This window comes from Choloepus didactylus, chromosome 1, assembly GCF_015220235.1.
Source record: "Choloepus didactylus isolate mChoDid1 chromosome 1, mChoDid1.pri, whole genome shotgun sequence".
NCBI lineage: Eukaryota > Metazoa > Chordata > Mammalia > Pilosa > Megalonychidae > Choloepus > Choloepus didactylus.
Window position 1 is genome coordinate 223,205,085 of NC_051307.1, and position 22,565 is coordinate 223,227,649.

The 22,565-nt window shown below is 39.4% G+C and overlaps 1 protein-coding gene across 1 annotated transcript; it reads left to right on the forward strand.

The window, feature by feature from the left end:
• Nucleotides 1–4,189: 4,189 nt before the first annotated feature.
• Nucleotides 4,190–20,007, forward strand: ARL6IP5 (ADP ribosylation factor like GTPase 6 interacting protein 5). The gene is given in 4 exon segments (XM_037800139.1): nucleotides 4,190–4,591; nucleotides 4,593–4,635; nucleotides 16,418–16,636; nucleotides 18,586–20,007. Coding segments are annotated over 4 exon segments (582 nt in total). The 5' UTR covers nucleotides 4,190–4,444; the 3' UTR covers nucleotides 18,759–20,007.
• Nucleotides 20,008–22,565: the final 2,558 nt, after the last annotated feature.

Sequence of the window (22,565 nt, forward strand, 5' to 3'; positions counted from 1 at the left end):
CCTCGCGGCGGCGGGGCCGCCGGCGGAGGGGGCGGGGCCGACAGGGAGAGAGGGGCGGGGCCGATGGGGAGGGGTGGGGCTGAGGGAGCTGCTGCCTCCGCAGGTTTTGAAGCCTTTTCCTGTGATTATAATCTTGATTAACTTGTCTTATATGTGTATAAAATTGTTATGCTGCGTGAAAATATAGGCACAGTACATTATGTTTCTACAATTTATGTTAATATTTAATTATATAAAATGTTGTATATTCTATGACAGAACTTCCGGAAGAACCACCCCAAAATTCCAGCTCTTCCCTCTGGGGGAGGGAAACGGAAATTCAGGGAGAATTTTCACATTCCACTTTTCAGGACGGCTCCACCGTCTTTACATAAAGATACACACTTTAAGAATAAAATTTATCCAAATCAATTTATAGGGGTGGAGAGGAGAGAATATTATTTACTTTGTGAAAATATTAATATTTCATTCCGTTAGATAAGAAATTCAGCGAAAATGCAATTAATTTGAAAAAAAAAATTTCTGATGATAAAAGCATGTTTACGGTAGAAAAGCATAAAGAAAAAAACACAAAAAAGTAAAGAACCATTTAAAACACACACAATTCCATCACCTAAAGATAAATGGTGATAAAATTTGGACTGTTTTCTTCTAGAGTCAGAAGTACGCATGAGTGTCTGGATGACAGAATAAAGAAAAATAATCATGTTATAAATATACATGCCCTTTGTGGAGTGGGACAAGAATGAGAATTGGCGTCAGAGAGAACACCTCGTTTATTAACCTTGAACACTTCTGTTTCTTAATCTGTACTCTGGAGATAAAAATATTCACTTTATAATACTGTTTGAGATTAAATGAAATCCACAGTGGCTCTCAAAATATAGTCCCAGATCAACCCTATCAGTATCATTTGGCCCCACCCCCAGCCTACTGCTAAGCACTGGGTGATTCTGTGCATCCAAAATTTGAGACCCACTGAAATAGGGTATATAAAGCCTGATGGGTACTCAGTGAATGTAGCTGCTGTTAATAAATTGTGTTAGTCTCCTCTTTGTTTTATTCTCCATTGAACCTTAATGAAGGCTTGTCCAATATTATCCCCCAATCAAGTTCAATTCAATAGCATTCACTGAGCTGAAAGTCAGTGCCAGGCAGTAAGAGTGGGATAGAGCTTACATTCTGTAGCAGGAGGCGCCAGCCTTTTTCCATCACATGTCTCAACATCAACCCAGAGAACTCTCTTTGTTGTTGGCCAGACAATGCCACTGATGGAAACCCCTGAGATAAAACCACAGTTTCTCAAAACAGGCTCTTGTCAACTGAGGCCCCAAAAATGCTGGTTCAGACGACCTGATTAGTGGCAGCAAACATCACAACCTCTCAGATGGTAAAAACCAGCCAGCACCTTAGGGTTCACCTAGTCCAATCCCATCCATTTCACAGGCAAGGAAGCTAAAACCCAGGGATAGGACACAGACACCACTGGCATATGAAGAGTCTGCAAAGCCATCTGGCCCTGCATTTGTGTGCCTTGGAACTAACACCCTGACTCACTGTGATGGTATTTTGATAGATTATACCAGGCACTCCCACCAGCTCAAACTGTTTGTAAAAATAGCCACCTGCCCTTGCCTGTAATGCAAGCAACAGAGACCAGCAAGTAAAACCTTAAACAGATTTACTTCATTTCAAATTGTACATGTAATTAACTAATAGATGATCCACTATGGTTTAAATACAAAGAGATAAATATTCAGGATAGTCCTATCTAGAAGCACAAGCCCAGGTATAAAAGCCCCAAGAAGGCATCTACAGTGAATGTGACTGCACTGAATGAACTGCTACTAATAGCATTTCAAAGAACTTCATATTGTGTTCATTTTTATTTAAAACAATTTTATGACAAATGTGTAGAAGATGAAAATTTTCCCATAATTCAACCAGAGAAGGAAGCATAATTAATATTTTGGGAGGGAGATAGAAAGGGATCTTGCTATATATGTTTTATCTGCCTTTTTTTTTCATTTCCTTTTTTTTAAAATGTTTATTTTTAAGCCTCTCTGGAGGTTTACATAAATAAATAAATACACATAGAACAAATACTTACTGGATGTAAACCTGAAAACACATTAAAAATAACATTTTATTTTAAAAAAAATTTTCCTGGCTATTGGTTACTTATTATCAACGTGTAATCATACTGCTACTAATACACATGTGACAGCTTTTAATCATGCTGTACTGTGCAATTGGAAAGTGAAAGTTCTTGGTCACTGATCATTCTAACAGGTATGGGGCCCTGATGGGGCTCCCACTCAGGCTTGACCAAGATCATTTACTCAGCTCACCCAGAAGGCTGCTTCCTGAAATTCCTAAGCCTGGTGAATTCCTTCACGCCCTCCAACCACTTCCTGTAACTGAGCACGAAGGCATGGCACATCTCCAGCACTCTTCGTGTTTTGTCCTCTGTTTAAGTTAGTTATTTAAGGGTCCCTTTAGAACCTTTAGAAAGAAATTTACAAGGAATACATAGCTACTGCATTGCAAGACCGTTAAAGGCTGTATCCTTCTCACATTTTTTTTTATTCCCCACAGTGCTTTTACAAGCACCTAAAGGACTCAAAATGTCTGTTAACTTTTTTCCCCCTATCATGTCTGATTAGATACAGTCATGACAGTAAAATTGCAACAAAATAGGGGAAAGTCAGTGGATGTTTATTATAAAAGCAAGAAAACAAATCAGGTTAAAACACTGTTAATACCACATGGATGAATCATGGGCTGTAATATTACTAGTAACAATAGCAGTAATACCTACCTGAGCACTTACTATGCAGTAAGTGCTTCCAATACACTTTATCCTAACTTACTAAAGGAAATGTAACTTATCAACCCCACGTTACACATAAAGACACTGAGGCTTAGGAGATTGATAATTTCCCCAAAGTCACACCACAAGAAATGTAAGAACTAGGTCTCTAATTTAGCTCTTTCTGACTTTACGCCTTCCTATTTTTTCCAGAATCAAGAAAACAGAAGCACTCAAAAACATATTCACATTTTAAACTTTATTCCAAAAGCAGCACCTAGGATATATCTTAGTACAGTTCAATTCAATCATCAAGAGTTCCCAAACCAGCAGATAGTAGTGATTCTTAGAGGCACAGTAAACTCCTTCATTGCTTTCTGAATCATCAAGGAAAAATTAAATTACATTTTCTAGACTTCATATTAGGTATATTTCATTGCTTTCCAATTTTTTTAAAATTGGTGATCAGAGTAGACTGAATTCATTTTTTTTTAAGTACCACTTGCAGATTCAGAGACTGTTATGTTAAACTCTGTCATCTTAGAATTCTGCTTACCACACTGTGCAATTAACCAATACTTTTTTTCTCCTGCATTCAAGATTAAAAGGAGGTTTACTCTATTAAGAACCCCCTTAACTGAAAAGAACTGACCCTTTGGAATCCTTAGAAAGAAATTTACAAGGAATAGATGTTTCTAGCCAGTTCTTTTTTGGGTTGGGATTAAAAGCTATCATCTTATCTGTTAAGATACTGAGCTCCCTTAGAGAAAGTTGTCCCCAAATATGGGGATTTTAAAACCAAAAAAGTTCTTCTTCTAGAGTGGTTTGTACCAGATTCTGCCCCAGAAAATACTAGGTTCACTGCAGACAATTGTTTTCTTTAAAGATGTAAACAACATGCCTAGCTGAAGGCTGAAGTGACCAGTGCGCCCCACTTATCAGAATGGCACAGCAACCTCAATAATTTTGCCCCAGAGAGAACAGAGAAGCGAATGAACAAACCACCCTTTCCGTTCTGTACGTCCTTCTTCTCATTTTGCCAATCTGATTTCAGCTCTAGTGACTCATAGTGAAACAGAAAGAAAAAAAAAAAAAAAAAACCAACAACATGAAATTGCATTCAGATGTTCAGAGTTTAGTAACTACTTGGTTTTCAAACCAGCTCATCCTCCAGTCTCACTACAGTGGCTTCCATTCCATTTCAGTTAGTTTGGATCTGAACCAGAGGCCCAGAATTTTTCCCTAAGGTAGAGAACGCACCTCTACGTTAAATACGCAAAAAGGGTATTTCAAAGGGAGCAAGAGCAGTTTTATTCTGACTGCAAAGGAAGGCGTTGCCCCTTCGCCTTAGACAGGGATTTCCGCTGGTTGCTTCTGTCATTTTCATCTCTATTCTGCAGTTTTTGTCCTTTGCTTCCGTCACGGGACCCCTGTTCTCCTGCAAGCAACCATTAGAGCCAATCAAGAATTGAAGAAGAGCAATAACGCCCGCCCGTTCCCAATTTTCTTTGCTCCGCTGCCTGCCAACCGCCAGAGTTGACCGAGCCGGAGAGCCTCAGTCGCGTCTTTAAGCCAACTCAGCTGATCGTTTGCCGCCGCCCGACCGCCGCCACATTCCGGAGACGAAGAAGGATGAAGCCGAGAGACATGGACGTGCAAATCGCCCCGCTCCGCGCCTGGGACGATTTCTTCCCGGGCTCTGACCGCTTCGCCCGGCCGGACTTCAGGGACATTTCCAAATGGAACAACCGCGTGGTGAGCAACCTGCTGTATTACCAGAACCAACTACCTGGTGGTGGCTGCCATGATGATCTCCGTTGTGGGTGTAAGTGGGGTCCCCCCACCCGGGATCAGCGCAGAGGGGTCGCAGGGCGCAAGATCCCCGGGATTAAGAGGACCCTCTCCACACCCGGCGCCGCCCCTGACAATTCTACAAGAGGCCAAGTCAGTGGACATTGCTGCTGGGCGAGGCCCGCAGCGATCTGGGAATCCCCTTTTTTGCGCTTCGGGCTGAATAATCTGGGGAGCCTAGGGGTGAGGGGTTGGGGGAAAAATTGCCAGCCTCGGACAGGGAAAATTGCCTTTTTTTTCTGTGTGCGATCAGTCTCTTCCTGGGAGGGTTTGAGGAGGTATTTGCAGTGCCTCCGTCTTTTAAAATAAGAAGAAAGAGGAAAGTAGTGTAACCTTATAAGGGGGCTGGTGGGGGACGGCACCACCCTGGGAGGCTTGGGGCCACAGGGTGTGTACCCGGGCTCAGACTTTCTGGTTGTGTACAAAGGGCATCCAAGTGGCAACACGCTTTCTTGGTTTCCTCACCTAGTACCTCCCACACTAGACAGGGAAGCTCAGTTTGGGAGCAAGAGGGTGGGTTGTTACCTAGTGACGCATCTCCCAATGTGGGTGAGGGCTGCCCCACCTCCAACAGGGTCCCCTAGCTTTTTCTCCAGGAGATACCAGGTGTGGTCACTTTGTCTTCACTTCCCAAGCTCAGCGTATCTGAAGGCCTCTTAAATACCTGATATTAAAATGTGAGTTATATAATATTTCTCACACACACAGACACACACAGCTTCCTGAGAAACCACCTTTCCTTATACCTCATCCTTTAAAGATAATGCTTCTCTCACTTTTGCAGGGTGGGGTGGTGATGTTATATATCTTGCTGATTGTCTCCTACACATCTTTAAAGAAAAAGCCACCCTCTGACATTACAAAGGATTCACTTGTCACTAAAGAAGTACCTATTTCAGTTTCAGAGCAAACACCAAGGGAAAGAGTGAGCTGGCTGGGGGAGAAAAAGGAGAAAACCCAAACTTGGTTGAGAATGAGGGAAAGGGTGAATCACCTCAAACATCCCAATGACTAAATTATTATTATTATTGTTGTTATTGTTATTGTTATCATTATACCTGAGGCTCAGAAGTGTTAAATATTTAACCCAGAGTCACAGACTGAGGATTGTGTTCTTAGTTACTATGCCATCTTCCTATGAGTCACGAGGTTTAGAATCTATAGTTTCTCAAAGCTGGAAGAAAAATTGATTGTACAACATTTCTCATTCTAAAGTGAACTACCCCCTTTTGTGCTGTTAGTAGATGGGTGAGTGAGAGTAGTGGCCGAGGCTGTTTTATCTGGATCCTCTACAGGCATCTGATATTCCTTGTGATGACTGGGTAGAGCGTGTAAGAAATGTGGCCTGGGTGATGCTGGGGAAATAACTGTGTTCCAAGATTATTCTTCCATCTGCTGCTGGTGAGAAGGGGCCTCAAGAGCATTGTAGATGGGCTCTAACCTTAGCTCTGAACACTCTTATATTGATGAAAACTACTTTGGGTGAGGATAGTAGGACTGGCTCTTCAGATTGCAGGAAGGGAGAGAGAAGACGGTGGTGGATGTATCTAGGCCCAAAACCACTAAAGGAGCTGCCTACAAAGATGGAGATAGAGGGTTTAGTATACAGAAGTCTGTAAATGGGGGGACTGATGAAGGTGAGGTTGGGAATCTATGCTTAGGAGTTTGGTCTTCATCTCAACAGCATGGTGTAACAGCAGGTGGCTCCCTCAGAAGGCTGTCTACTGTGCCTCGTAAAATTACCTGGCTAAGTCTTTTAGCTGGATAGCTCTTTTCGAGACTGTTGCCACTATCTTCTGCCTCGTCAGGTGGTATAAGGTAGTGATTAAGAGTTTTAGCTTTCCATAGTCGAGTGACTGTCATCACTAACTGAGTGACCTTTGGCAAGTTACTGAATTGTCCTGCGCCTTCAGATCCTTGTCTGTAAAATGGGATTAAATAATATACCTATTAAGATAGGGCTGCTGTGAGAATTAAATGAGTTAATATAGGTGAGGCTTTCAGGACATTCTGGGCTCCCCATTTTTGCTCCACAAATGTTACTTATCACTTTTAATCATTATTAGTGTTGTCATAGAGATTCTGAGAATTTAGACTGCATTCTTTTATGACAGTGGCTCCATCCACCTACACTCCAGTCCCCAATTTCCTCACCCACTCCTGTTTTCTCCTGCAGGACTCAACCTTGGGACCCACTTCTTTGAGGAAACATTCTCCCTTCTGTCTCACTCCCTTGTCTGAATTGAGTCCCTCACCTGTGCCTACATCTTGGCTGGTACTTATCCCACAGGTTTTTTTTTTTTGTTTTTTTTTTGTTTGTTTGTTTGTTTACATTTTTTTTTTGAAATATATTCAAAGTTATAGGAACAGTTGCAAAAAACTATACAAACCCCATACACAGAACTCCTGAATCCCTGACCCCCCCCGATATCCCGATCCATTAACTTTAACATGTTGTCACACCACTATTCTTTCCCTGCCTCCCTCCCTATCAATCCATCATCTATTGCTCTGTCTTCTGAACATATGGGAGCTAGCTGCACACATCCTTGAACAAAACACTATAATTCACATATACAATTCCCATGAACAAGAACATTCTTTTATGCAATCCATTAAGCGCAGCTAAAGAAGTACAAGAGATTCAACATGACACAAACTACATTCTATATTTCCTTTTTTCCTTATGTCTCAACTGTGTCCCTTTGAGCCTCCTGTCCTCCATCCTCAGATCCCATCCAGGATCATCCTTGGCATTCAATTGTCATCTATTTAGACTGTCTTTATTTTTTCTTTCTCAATTGTGGAAAACATATATACAGCCCTAAATCTTCCCATTCCACCCCCTCCCTAGCATTCCATTAGTGGGATTAATCACATTTAGAATGTTGTAATGCGATCACCTTCCCACCATCCATTACTAGACATTTCCCTTCACCTCAAACAGCAACCCTACACTCATTTCTTAACTCCCCATTGCCTCTTCCCCCATTTCTCTTAACCCATACTCTACTTTTCATCTCTATGGTAATATTCTCTGATAATTTCTTTGTGTTTACTGTGGGGCTTAAAATTAAACTCTTAAATCCATAACAATCTTGTTTTTCTTTGATATCCCACAGGTTTTTAAGTTGTCTGTTCACTTGTTTACACTTTAGAGTGTAGCCTCCTTGAGGTCAGAATCTGTAGGTTTTGCTTGTGAAGATTTTTTTCCTTTTCTTGTTGTAGTGGTGGTTGTTATTTTATTCTCTGTATCCCCAAGGCCTGCTATGTAGCACATGCTTAGTTGATCTGCCAAGAGTGAATAAATGAATGTAAGGCCTCAGCATGATCGCAGAGGCAACTTTTAACCTACTTAAGGGAGCAAATTATTTTGAGGCACATAGCAGCATGCCAGCACACAGCAATGACATGCTCTTAAAGTGATTCTAAGTGGGTCAGTATTGAAGGCACTATGCTACATATTGGTTAGGATTACCACATCTGTGTAAAATTTCAATTTAAAAAGTTTTTAATTCATACTCTTCACTAATTTGTATTGCCCTTGTGGAATTTTGGTGAAAAAATTGCATGGTTCCTCAACCTCAACACTACTGACATTTTGGACCATGTAATTCTTTGTTGTGGGGAGCTGTCCTGTGTATTGTATGGTGTTTGGCAACATCCCTGCCCTCTACTTATTAGATGCCAGTAGCACACACTCCTGCCCCAGTTGTCACAATCAAAAATGTCTCCAGACATTGCCACATGTTCTCCGGGGGCCATGGAAAAGCATGATGATTCCTCAACATCACCACTCACTGAATGCAAGTTGCTTCATAACAAGTTACAAAAAAAATAGCCCCTGGCATTACATGACTTTATCTCCTTACGTTTAATGAAATGTAAGAATGGCGTGCATTTGAAGTTTGCTCAGCTTTGATCATGTGTTAGCGTTAATTTATTAAATTTGTTACACTATCATTCTATTATTAGTCTTCCTGGAAGACTTTATGGTTTCTTCAGACTCAGCCTTTTTTTTTTTTTTTTTTTTAACAGTATTTTGGCATTTGCTTTCTGCTTAAAAGTTCACTTGCACTGGAGTTCCAGTATTATAAAATAGGAATCAAATGACTTAATTCATATAAAGTGCATTAAAGCCTAGCAAACAATAACACTCCAACATTAGCTGCTGTTATTAATCTATTAAATCCTAGCTTACAGGCATATTTAAAATTCTCATAACTTGTGCTCTCTTAGACACAAGTATTAGATGATGGATACACTTGAGTGGTTTTACCGTAATTGCAACTTGGAGTTTCTTTTAGAACTTTGCTTCCCTTGAAGACTTGAATTTCCTTTTGGGATTCAGGCATTATTTCAGAAGAGATTGAATGATTTAGAAGGCAGAGCAAGAAAAACAAGTTAGTAAATGTGTGCTTTGATGGAAATAGCTTTGGGTCCTTCTTATGGTTTGGAGATTTTATGTACCTCAGAAAACATCATGTTCTTTCAGTCCATCCCTGTGGGAACAGACCTATTGTGGATGGGAACTTTTGGTACAATTGAGATGTGACCCAGCCCATTCAAAAAGGGTCTTAATCCTTTACTGAAGTCCTTTATGAGACGATAAAAGGCAGAGACATTTGGGGAGAGCACATAGAGAGAGAAGTGCCCTGGAGATGCTAAGAGAGGACACACAGATGCTCAGAGAGGAGGCCACTGAACCAGAAGCTGAGAGCAACGAAACCCAGGAGTGAAGGACCAGCAGACACAAGCCACGTGCCTTCCCATGTGGCAGAGGTGTCCCAGAGGCCAGCAGCCTTTCTTCAGAGAAGTTATCCTCTTTTTGATGCCTTAATTTGGCCATTTTCATGGTCTTAGAATTGTAAAATTCTACGCTAATACCTTTGTAAAAGCCAACCCATTTTTGGTATATTGCATTTCAGCAGCTTTAGCAAACCGCAACAGTCCTTTAAATCAAGAAAGGAGAAATGTCTAAGTGGTTTACCTTCTCCATCCTTAAAATGAGTCATGTTGGCAGTAGATAGTATTTTCACATCACTCACAGCATTAGAAGCCTCTGCCTTGATTTTCAAAGTGAAAAGGCAACACCTAAATGCACTTTCAATTTAAGTACTAATCATGTGAGACATTCTAGTTGTGGACAAGAATTTCTATGTGCCTAATAGAATGCCAGAAGATTCGAGCTGGAGCAATTTATTCTATTCACAGTGTGGACCATGGACTGACAGCATCTGTTTCACCTGGGAGCTTTTAGAAATGAAGACTCTCAGGCCCCATCCCAGACCTGCTGGGTCAGAATCTGCATTTTTACAAGATTCCCAAATGATTCATAGGCACATTAAAATTTGAGAAGCACTGATCTGGTCTGATTCAAAAGAAACACTGAGAAAATTTTAATATGTCTATATGTCCAAGTGTCCCCTTCAGAGATTCTAAATATATAGTTATTGTCTGGATCCCAGTATCTGTATTTATTTTTCCCAAGTGATTCCGATACACACCCCCAAGATGAAGTTGAGAAGCACTGATCCCATCAAACTGCTCAACTTTCAGAAATATAAAGGCATGAGGTCTTATAGCTAATTGGAACCAAAACTGCTAATAGTGGTTTGGTTTATTGATATGCAATGGAATATTTTTCCATTAAACCCTATTGCAAATTTTCTAAAGCTCTTAACCAAATTCAACCAAATATGTCATTCCCACAACATTTTCATTATTGTGCTTGTCTTATTTTCACAAATTCCTCCCTGCCATCTGAACTCATATTGCCCCATATGGCCTCAGAAGCACCATCCATGCACAGAATTTGCAAGTATTTAAATGCCTCTGCTGCATATCATTTGTGTACCTTCATGTCTTCACCTTAAGACAGCACAATGTATCTGCTGAATGAATGAGCCCATGTTTTCTTGGCTAAAGTACCTCTCCACCACTGTGACCTGATAGTTCTGCCTGTGGAGTGTTACAAGAGGGTGGAAACTGTAGTTGCCACTTTATGCTTTCAGTTACTTGAGATGGTAAGGGCTCTGAAAGGCTGGCAATTCTAAATTTGAAAAATGTATTACTGTAATCTTTTCAGAATGGGTGTGGTCTCATAATGTGTTCTAGGCCTTTGGCTACCAGCATGTGGTATTAAGAAATGGTCAGATTGTTTCCACCTTTTAACTCTGCAAGGATGAAGAACCAAGTTTCCAACAGGCAGAGGAAGAAAAGGACAAGAGAGTTCTGTGATGCCCTGGATGTGAATGTATTAAACATTTGCAGATGATTTTAATTGCAGTTTGTTGTTGTTGTTGTTGTTGTTGTTGTTTGCTACAGCCTTGAATAATCTTGAGGTTATTCAGCTTTAACAACAGTTCTACAGTATTGCTCTTCTTTGTGTTGCTTCATTCAACAAAGAGTAGGAAGCACTTACCAACTTTTCAGGCACTGTGCTAGGAGCTACATCAGAGAATAAGACAGCTGTAATTCCTGCCTTCATGGAGTTTAGAGTCTAGAGAAAAGATGGCATTGGACAAAATAATATTTACACAGCATAGCAAGCTTACAAAAATATTCATCTACATAAACACACATTCTTTCTGACCTGGCTTAACAGATCTCCCCTGTACATTATGATTCCAGATTGCCGAAGTCTCTGGTAATGGGAATGGGGGACACGTTAAGCATGTGAATAGGGGAAGGGCTAAGTTTTACTCATCCTTGCCTGCAGCAGAAGCCTTCTACTCAAACGTATATTTACTGAGCATCTACTAGGTGCCAAACACTGTCTAGCCTCTGAGGATACAGGCAGGAATACAGCTCCAACCAGTCTTTCCAAATCCCCTTTATTTACACCTGAGGCAGAGCACTTGGAATGCTGGCATATGTCTTACCCAGTGGTTATGTGTTTGTTATGAGTAAAAAACTGTAAGAGTTCTATCAACACTCAGTACAATCTAAAAAGTCTTCATCTAATAAGGATTTCTTGTTAAATCATTTTCTGAGACTATTTATGTAACCCTGATCTTCTTGACTTCTTGCTCCTGCCCCCACTTTTTTTTTTTTTTTTTAAATTCTCTGCCACTGTTTACCTTGGGTTGGTGGTTTCCATCTCTTTTCCCCAGATAAAGATTTACAGTGATTCAGAGTAGCTGTACAAATAAATGAGCATTTGTTGCATTCATGACCTGCTTTCTTAGAAGGCAGAATCCAATTCTAAAAGATGAACTTGACCTATCCACTTAATACTAAATTGAGGAAATTTTCTTATTTTTCATTTGGACAAATAAATTCTACCCTTTATTGCTCACCTTCAGAATACTTACTCTTTAACACCCACCATTGTGTCTTCCAGTGGGTTTGGCTTCCTGTTTCAGGGAACCCTTTCATGCCTATGATCTTAAACAAAACGTACAGATTGCCTCTTGGTTCTGCAGGCATTTACAGATACGGTTTTCTGGCCTTCCCTCCATGGAGCATTTGCTAATAGAGACATCTAGAAGGCAGAAAGCCATTTGGAATAAAAAACTGAAGCTTTGCTTCCCATTTCTACTAACCTGCTTCATAGTCCATCAATGCTGCTGCTTCTTGCTCAGAGGAACAAATGAGAATACAGTAATTAGGTGTTAGTGCAAGGTAAGCAGATTAGGAAATTTCTTGTGGGAGGCGAGTTTGTGTGTCCCCAGGTTCCATAGCATATGTCCAACGCCTGTCTTCTCTCCACAGCTGTGTGAGAACTTGCCATGTGACAAGTATTCAGGAATAACAGTTTGTAAACAAATAGATGATCTTTCCACTTTAGTTCCAAAATATGGTTTGTGAGGATAACCACGGGTTCCTAACTGTTGAAGGCAGTGATCAGTACATGAGGGTTTGTTATAGCATTCTCTCCACTTTTCTGTATGTTAGAAATTTCCATCATAAAATGTTTAAAAAAGATTTGCTGCAATCTAATCAGAGACTTGTACACAGAGTATTATGTGAAGTTACATTGCTGTGGTAAGTGTCACATTTATGGCTTCTAACCCCTATCCAACCTGTTGTTTATTAAAACTAAAATGAGCACAAACAAAAAAATAACAGCTTGATAAAAGCAAAAGAAAACATGGAGGTTTATAAGGTATGTCTTAGTTTTAATACAAATACATTTAACATGGCAACTGCCACAAATACCCTGAGTAGTTTGGACATGTGTTTAAGTTTGGTGGTGACCAGCACCCAGGATGCAATAAATATTCAATACAGGGTGATTATGCAATAAATACTATGGGCTTTCCTAATTCACTCCATCAGGAAAGTCTCAAAGGTAGGTTACTCTAACCTTTCTGTCACAAAAGAGCTAGTCTCCCCTCTCCCTCCCAGGCCCCCAGCCTCGGTTAGCAAAGAGCTTACAAAGTTTCCACCTTCTGGCAAGCCAAACTGCCCTTTCACCTTATCTGATCACTTCATAATAATTATCCCTTACATTTGCATAGGGATTTAGATGTTTTTTGGTGCTTTTGGTTTTTTGTTCCTTTCATCACAACCCTGTGAAGGAATAAGGATAGGGACTATTTACTCAGAATATTTAGTGTAATATGAAAATAAGTAATTTGTCTAACATAAATCTCAAGTCACTTAATTTGTTTCCACAGAAACTTGTTGGCCTTATTTAAATCACACTAAAATGTGCTAGACTCTTACTTTTTTTTTTTTTTCTTTCTTTCAACAAGCATTTATTAAATACCTACTCTCTGCCAAGCACTGTGCCAAATGCTGGAGATAAAAATGTCACGCTCTCTGGCCTCACAGAGCTTGCACTCTAGTAGAGGGCAGTGACATTTATCCAAGACTCATTCAAATAAATTTAAAACTGCCACTGTGCTAAGTGCTGTAAAGAAGAGACATGTGACCTGGGCAGAGAGAGTGGGCAGGCCTTCTCCGAGAAAAGGCTGATTAACCTGAAATTTGAAGGAAGTAGGGGTGAATCACGCAGAGAGCTTATACACAGGCCTGTGATGGCCGGAGGCAGAGTGAATTCTAAGGATTGATAGGAGCTCCAAGGGGATGGAATTTAGAGTCAAGAGGAGATGGCCTGAGAAAGCTGGCAGATACAGGACGCTGCTAGCCCAGAGGGTTCCCTCATGCTAATTAGTAAAGACACCGTTACTCCTAGCAGAGGCAGCCTGAACCAAAATGGGCTATGTCCTAGCCCTACTCACCCCACACCCCTTTAGCCAGGCCTCCTTGTTCTGGGTACAAACTGCACAGCTCTGTTGGGTAGCCCTGGCCTCAGTGGCAAGCAAGGGCCTTGTAGAATGTGTAAGGAGTTCTGTCTTTTTTTAAAAGCAATTAAGACGCAAGAAAAGTGATGGGGTAGATTTATGTTTGCAATGATCCCTCTGGCTGTTTAAGGACTGTAGAAAAACATCAATTTAGAGAAGTCCTCTGTGAGTAAATTGTTGTTCCCCTTTTTTGGTGAGTCAGGCTTCCATGAGAACCACACTTCAGAAATAGCATTTCGAGTTAGAAAACCGGAATTCAGTGCAAAGCTGCTAAGGAAACATTTTGCTGCCTCTTTTGTTTTTATTGGCATTGCAGCATAACAGGAGTTATCAAATGTGCACTTGAGGTGATCTGATGATCTCTGTTTTGCTGATTATTTATCGCCAACTTTGCAATTGGTGGCTTTGGACAAATTTATTAAACTGTCTATTCCTTAGTTTGCTTATACATAAAATAAGGTCGGTTTTCAAGATCCCTCCTAGCTCTAAAATTCTGTGATTGACCAGGATTTTTTTCCTTACAGCAACTTGTGTTGAAACTATAGATAGAGTAGCTGAATCACGTTGGCAAGATTAGGATGTATGTTGAAACCCGCTAATAGCCATCTTCCTTCAGAGAGAAACGAGATGCTGTGGATTTCCCAGGATGATTCTTAGTTACCCAAGTGGAAGAATCCCGGTGGGAAAAAAAAAATCCCTAAAGGTGGTTAACAATTCAGAATGGGTTATATTGTGCATTGCTGTCACAATTACATCAATGGGTACCTTTTTTTTTTTTTTTTGCTTTGTCTCCCTGGATCCCTTTGAATATTTTGAATACTTGACTTCTCTGGGCCTCCATTTGTTCATCTGCATAAGGTACTGAACTTATTCATCTTTGAAGACTATGCTTAAGAAGTCTATGAAGGGATTCTAAACCTTTTTACATCCATAGTGACTCCTAGAATTTTTAACTATTATAGGAAAAGGTTTATTCATTGGAATGGAATATATATATACATATATATTACACACACACACATATATATTAACTCACAATAGAAAAACATATTTAAAGTTTTTCAGTTGCACTCTTGTGGAGGACAGTGACATTTATCCAAGACTCATTCAAATAAATTTAAAACTGCCACTGTGCTAAGTGCTGTAAAGAAGAGGCATGTGACCTGTTCAGAGAGGTCACATTTCCACCAAGGACAGAAAATCAAGTGTTGTTTCTTTCTCCTCTCTCCTCCTCCCCCTTCCCCTTTCCCCTTGCCCTTCTCTCTACCCTTTCTCCCTCCCTCCCTTTCCCTCTCTCTCTCTCATTTGTGGACTATCAGTAAATGAAACTCGATCCAGCAGAGCCCAGCTCACATGAAAGATGTGTGGTATATTTATGGAAAGTTTTGTCCTAAAGGTTCTTGAGGTTTACTGTGACTGGTGTGACTAACCGCCCAACTGTTGATTAAAAGCTTTACTCAGACAAGCACTGGTTCCTGAATTCCTGCACTCACTGGCAAATGAAATTACTCTGGAGGGCCGTGTGTGTGTTTTATTTTGCTCCACGTATAAGTGGGTGCCAGGGCATGGGTGTGCACTTCACCATTGCTTAGAATGGAATTGTGTATAAGCAGCATGCAGAAGAAAATCATTTCTGCTCTGAGTAACTTTGTTCACTTTTTCCGGCTTGGCAACTTGGTTCCTTTCTAATTATAGATTGTGGTTGGGTGTTGCAAGCTAAAACCAGTTCTATAGGACTTCTTGCCCTTTTCTTTTCCCTTGAACATGAGCAACAAGAACAGGTGAAAAGCAAATTTGGAATTGCTTTATTAGGCATGGATTTTTCACTGTTCTTTGTCCTGGGCTTTATTTAGACATTCAATCTAGATGTCTGCTTTATTTTTCCGGAGAAAAACAGAAAAAGTTTGAATTATATGTGTCATGTATTAATGTTTTTATGGGCATTCTGGAAAGAAGCAAGAAATCCCAAGTTTGTTCTATTTATTTATTTATTTCACATTGGTATTCAAGTAAATGCATTTAAAACACTATACAAACCAAGCAAAAATGTGCCTGTAGATTGGATCTGGCCTGTAGATTCTGGCCCATGGAGGCCATTGTGTGATCTCTTTCCTTCATTCATCTATCATGGCAACTTCTATGATGATTTAAACAAGACCTTAGAGCTAAGAAAATACAACCTAATGTGTACTAGAGCCCACCATATACAAAAGCTAAATATAACCCCTCCAATAAAACTTTAGACTTTTAGAATTGTGAGCCTCTAGTGAGATGGACTGACTAGTTTGATGGGTATGACTCTTGGCTCCGCCATTTTCTAACCTCTCTGTGCCTCAGTTTCTTCATTTGAGAAATGAATCAATAGAGTCTACCTCATAAGGCTATGAGAATCAAATGAAACAATTTAGATAAAGTGCTTAGTAAGTACCTTATACATCTATTTACTGCTGCTCCTCCTCCTCCTGGAGCTGATTGGGTCTCCCTTTTTTTCTGTGCTCCAGGTTCTTGAGTCCCTTCAACATGATCCTTGGAGGAATCGTGGTAGTGCTGGTGTTCACGGGGTTTGTGTGGGCGGCCCACAATAAAGACATCCTCCGCCAGATGAAGAAGCGGTACCCCACGACGTTTGTCATGGTGGTCATGTTAGCCAGCTATTTCCTCATATCCATGTTTGGGGGAGTCATGGTCTTTGTGTTTGGCATCACCTTTCCTTTGCTATGTAAGTTAACAGACTTTCTTTTCCTTATGTCATCCAAAAGGTAGGACCAGTTGTTGAACAGCGGTTACATAGCCCATTTCTTTTATGTGTTGGCATATCTGCAAAACCATGAGAACTCTCTAGAACAGCAGGCCGAGACCTAATGGTTCCATAATTCCACAAATATTTATTGGACGCATGCTGTGTGCCAGACATTTGTAAGGGGCACATCAGTAGACAACAGAGATAAAACTCCCAAGGTCCCACAGCAGGAAAGTGGTATAGCCTGTCCAGTGCTAGAGTTTGTCCTCAAACTTTAAATGCCATTCTTATTGTCCTGACACAGGAATGAATTTATTCATCATTTGGAAGTAAACTATTTACTCTCTACTTACTTAGAAGATCATAATTAGTCCTTGGGAATAATAGGCCCAAAATATAGATTCCAGATACTCTGATTCTGGTGAAGAGATACTTTCTAAATTTTACATGCAGTGTTTACTGAGACCCAAACACTATTTATCTGAAATAAAGAACAGGTGCAATTCCAGTGTCATCAGCAGAAATCTGATTAGAATTCTAGTGTATCAAGACACAGGAACATCCTTTTAATTTTTAATAGCATTTTTACTTGTGTGTTTATTCCTTTAAATAAAATAATTTGCTTATTTGTGATTTTGTTTGATTAAGCCCATATATTTATGGATGAATCCCACCCTTTGTTGGACAAAAGATTTGAATTGGCAAATTCAGACTTTTTAAACTATCCTTCAGGTTTTTCTCGTGTGTGTGTGGTGGTGGTGGGGGGGGGCTTTGTATTTTAATGTTTCTGTCGTGATTAAACAAATTGCTAGTTAACTTTAGTACTTTTCTTCATCAGCCTAAGACAAGCCAGTGTGATGAAAGGTATCATAAGTACAGAATCAGAGGTCCTGATTTCTATTTCTAGACCTTCTGGGAACCAGCCATGTGATTTGAACCAGTCATCCTCTATGGGCTGTAGTTCACTCATCTATAAAATAGAAAAATTGGACAAAAGCAGTGATTCCCAAACCTTGGGGATTGTGAGGATCATCTGGGATACTTTCTAAAAATATAAACTTCCTGGCAACATCCCCTGGAGTTCTTGATTCTGTGGGTCAACAGTGGAGCCCAAAGATTCTGTATTTTTAGAAAGCTCCTCAGATGGTTCTGTTGGGCATTTGGGAACCTCTAGATAAAAGGCAGATCAGTTTTTCTCTAAATGAGAATTCAGTGTCATTAGCATCAGAATCCTGCATAGTGATTGTTAAAACCCTACCTGAACCTTTTTTTTTTTTTTTCCCCTATCTCAGTCTTAAAAGTACATTTTGGGTGGTGGAGACTGGGAATTTCCCTGTTCAACAGGCTCTCCAGATGAGTTGTATGTACACTGAAGTTTGAAAATCACTGGTGTAGCTCACTTAACATACCCATTTAAAATAGATTCCCAGGCCCGATCCCTTTAAGGTTCTCATCCACAAGGTTCAGGAGAAGGGCTTGGTAATTTGTGGTTTTTAACAAATTCAGGTACTCTTAATGATCAAGCAAATCTGGGAAACACTAGGCTAGACAAGTTCTATAAAACTTATTTTTTTTAAGTTAAATCTTTTGTAACACAAGTGAAACCTAAATCAACTTATGTAAGTTGATTTTCATGTAGGTTGGAATTGCACTGATTCACTTTGAATTTCAGGGCATATAAGTAGTATCTGCAGGGAATAATGCCAATGCATGAAGGAAAGAGTATGGCTGCCAGATTATGGTCCTTCCTGGTGAATACATTTTCTTTCACACTAAGATCACGCTTAACATGTGCTTAACATATGACTTGATGTAGACTATCATCTAAAGTCTAGTTTGCATAAGTCGAGACCCATTGAAGACCTGGATCAAATAGGGAAAAAAGGAAACTGTCGATTTGGTGCTAACCATGTTTCACTTCTCCGTAGTGATGTTCATCCATGCGTCTTTGAGACTTCGGAACCTCAAGAACAAGATAGAGAATAAAATGGAGGGGATTGGTTTGAAGAAGACGCCAATGGGCATTGTCCTGGATGCACTGGAACAGCAGGAAGAAAACATCAACAAAATCACTGACTATATCAGTAAAGTGAAGGAATAAGCGTAGTTGACCTGGTGGTAGGGTCATGGCAGAAATTCAGTTGCAGTTTTCCCTTGTCCAGACCTACTTTCCATTTGTGTTATTTGAAATAGGAGGTGCAGGTGTCACCCAGCCATCTGTGGCCGTCCACATGTATAGATCAAACAGCATCCCTGAGGTTACTGAGAGAGGGCCTCAGAAACTGAAAACCACCCTCCTATTATGTCTGAAGTTTCAAGTGTGTTTATGAAGACTGATCAGAAAAGGATCACACTTATTTCTTTAGGGGAATAAAAGAAAATAAAAGGATAGTGGATAGCACAGCAACAAAACTGTAATCTCACAGGGAAAAAGTCACTGTAAAGTGTCGAGTTAACATGAGTAAATGAAAAGTAGATGATGTTTCGTGTTAGCATCCCCCTCCAAAAATATTCCCTAAGATTGTAATGTGTGGAGTATTAGTTTAGTCTTTATTATTACTCTTTTAAAATCAAAGATGATCTCTATCACTTTACTGCCTGTTTGATGTGCAGTGGAAACTGGATAAACCAGTGTATACTTTGTTTACAATTATAAAGATTGCTGTTTAGGAGAATATTTTGTCAAATTTTTGTAAATTTTTGAATTATTAGTAGTGTGTTTTCACCAGCAGTTATTTGCAAACTTAGTATTGTCTTCTTTAAGGAGGTTACAGCTAGGTAACCTCTATTAGTGACAGATTTACTAAACAAACAAAATAAAGCAAAACTTGAGTTCTGTTTATATTGCACATTTTTTGTTGTTATAATGGAAAAAAAAGGTGTCCAAGATAATATTTCCCATATTTTTTCATTGTTAATTTTTAACTGAAACATCTAAAAAGAAGGAAATGAATGTGCATTTTATTAATTCCTTAGGACACAAAGAAGTCAATAATGGCTGATCTCTTGGAAATCTGAAAAGCACCTTTAGATGACTGAGCAAAAAAAGACTTTTAAAAATAGCAATGAAAATGGGAGTGATCACCAGCTTGTGCAGGTCATAAAAATTTTAGGTAGCAAGTATTACAAGCATATGCTTTTATAGACAGATATTAGAATTAAGACAGCATGAGTTTTTGTATTCTGTTATTTTCTTCCCTTTATTTCCCATGTATTAGAAATAGATCATAGAAAATGTTTGCCAACCTGCAGCCTTCATCTCGAGCACCGTGATCTCACCATGATTACATAGACATGGTCTAGAGTTTGTATGCTTACCCAAATATGAAGAATAAAATGTATCCAAGGTGTTTTGTGAGACTTTATTTAATGCACATCTGTGTTAAATAGCTGAGAAACTTAATGACAACTCTATAAACCATGGGGTTGAAGTATACAGCCAATGCTCTTAGCTTGTGTTTCAAATATTCTTTAACAAAACCTTAACACTTTATTAATTTTCAGCCAGAATAAAACTGAATTCCAATGGGATCCTTTTATGAACCTGATATTGGTTGATGCACATTTTCTACATGGAACACTCTACTACCTAAATTCAATAACCTAAATTCAATAACTTTGCTGAAGTGACAACTTGAATAAACAAGACACTCACTATAATTACTAATGGTCATTGGTCAATTCTAGAAGGATAATAATACAAAAATGTAGTACATAAATGCCATAAATTAATATTACATTTAAAAAACAAGTTAAAGTCTTCATCAACTAAGGGGTTTTTAGGGTAGAGGTGGGTGGATAGAAAAAGCAAAATGTGAACTGCTTCACCTCTCTTGACAAAACCCATGTATTGAGGCAGTAAGCTATGAAATTGGATCATCTTTTTCATTTTGCACATCTGGGATTACTTTTTGAAATTCCTGACTGTATTGTTGCTGTGACTCTAAAAGCAAAGGGTTTTCCAGAACTTCTACTACTGATAAATATTAAGCTTGTAAAAATGTTCAGAGCCCCTTGTTCTGAGAGTTTAGCCTCTTAGATGTACAAGGGGCTACATGCTTAATAACATTTTATTTATTGTAGCCCTTTCTTAACCATTCTTGATATACAAAGAGGTTTTAAAGAAATATTAGATGAGATAGAGCTATCAGCTGTTGGTATCTCAAAATTACTTGATTGAAAACTATTTAAAACTATTTAAATTTAGATACACTTTTGTATATACTGCATCCTCTTTAAAAGTAAAAACACCATATTTCTTTCCAGTAGCTTGTCCTTCCAAATAACGTATTGTTCTTAATGTTTGTTGCCAATAGCTCCGATCTCTCCTAGCCTGTCACACTTGTTATGTAGCGCCCAGGGTTACTTAAAAGGAGACAGCAGGCAGGTACCAGTTATTCACTCAGGTAAAGAAGACACAAAAGGCACCAAAGCTTGACTTCCTAGTTTCTAGGGTTTGCTCCAACTCTATTTTTATAAAATCTCAAACTCTACAAGTCTAATGACCTGAAGGGATAATTAAGGGTCCTACCTAGGAACTTGGGAGGAGGAAAGAACACGGGTTAGAGTTGTCGGGGAAAGTTTTGGTGGATGAGATGGGACCTGGCCTTGGCCATGAAGATTGGGTTGAACGTGGGTGAAGGGAAGCGCAGGAAATTCTCCTGGGGAGTGTTCTACGGAAAGGTCAATCAGCAAAGGCATAAGTGTGTGTGAGGATGTTTTATCAGGAGGAGAATAAAGGATTGAGGAAGGTAAGACTTGATTAGTAAACCGGGGCCAGGAAATAGAAGTCCTTAAATGATAGGATAAGGTGTTTTAAGTTTAATCCTGTAAGCAAGCTTCCTCTACAAGACATTTGAGGAGAACAAGATCAAATCAGTCTCACAAATTAAGCTTAAACACACACACACACACACACACACACACACACACACAACAGAAAATGTAGCTAGCTAAAACCAAAAGTTTGTCAATAACTATATTATCTAACAAAAAAATTTCCCCTCAAAAACAGCATGCTGTCTCCCATTGTACTTATGGAAACACTGAAGGGAAATTTTTATATATATGCAGAGTTTATTTTACCCGTCCCTCTCTTTCTGGTGACACTTTGTTTGACCACATTCCATGGCTTCAGTATTCTGCCCCTCACAAATACTTCTGTCAGAAGTAAACCCTGAAACACCAGGGGAGTGGTGGGGGAGAAAGCCAGGCAGGGTTGGAAAGCAGAAATCTCAACTGATTCTCCAAAGAAAAGCTATCTAACAATTCTTCCTTTTCAAAGCATCACAAGGGTCTGGAGTACATTCATCCTTCTCGTTCCCATTGGGTGAAACATGAGTTGTTCGCTTTAAGATCTTGCCACTACTGGTAATAAATCACAGCAAGGAGATGGAAGGAATGAAAATGGCAATATAATAGGTAACACTTTAGCACTTTTGGTGTAGTTATTGTTACTTACCAGTAGAAAGCAATAATAAGGGGAACATTTACCAAATCAATAAATAAATAACTTTTGCTTATTTCTGTTTCTGGAAACACCTAAATCTCATTTAAGTCACTCAAATCAATCGGCAATAGAAAATGCTATTGTTGGGTATTAATATTTTATCTGCTTCCTCCTTCCTCTTCAGCTCTATTGAGTCATGTCCCAAACATTCTCCCTTTTACAAATACTCCTATCAGATGTTTGCTTTGCTCCCAGTTCTGCCACCTGGATCCAGAAGAATTGCCGTTGAAATGGTCTCCAAACTCTAATCCAAGCATCGTTTCAATTTCTTGTTCTTCTAGACACTTCTGTTTCCTTAGGCCAATTCTTTTGGTACTTGCACCTGTGATTTAATAATTTGAAGAATAGGGGAAAATGAATCCTGGAAATTCAAGGGCTTTATAGCAAAAATTACAAAAT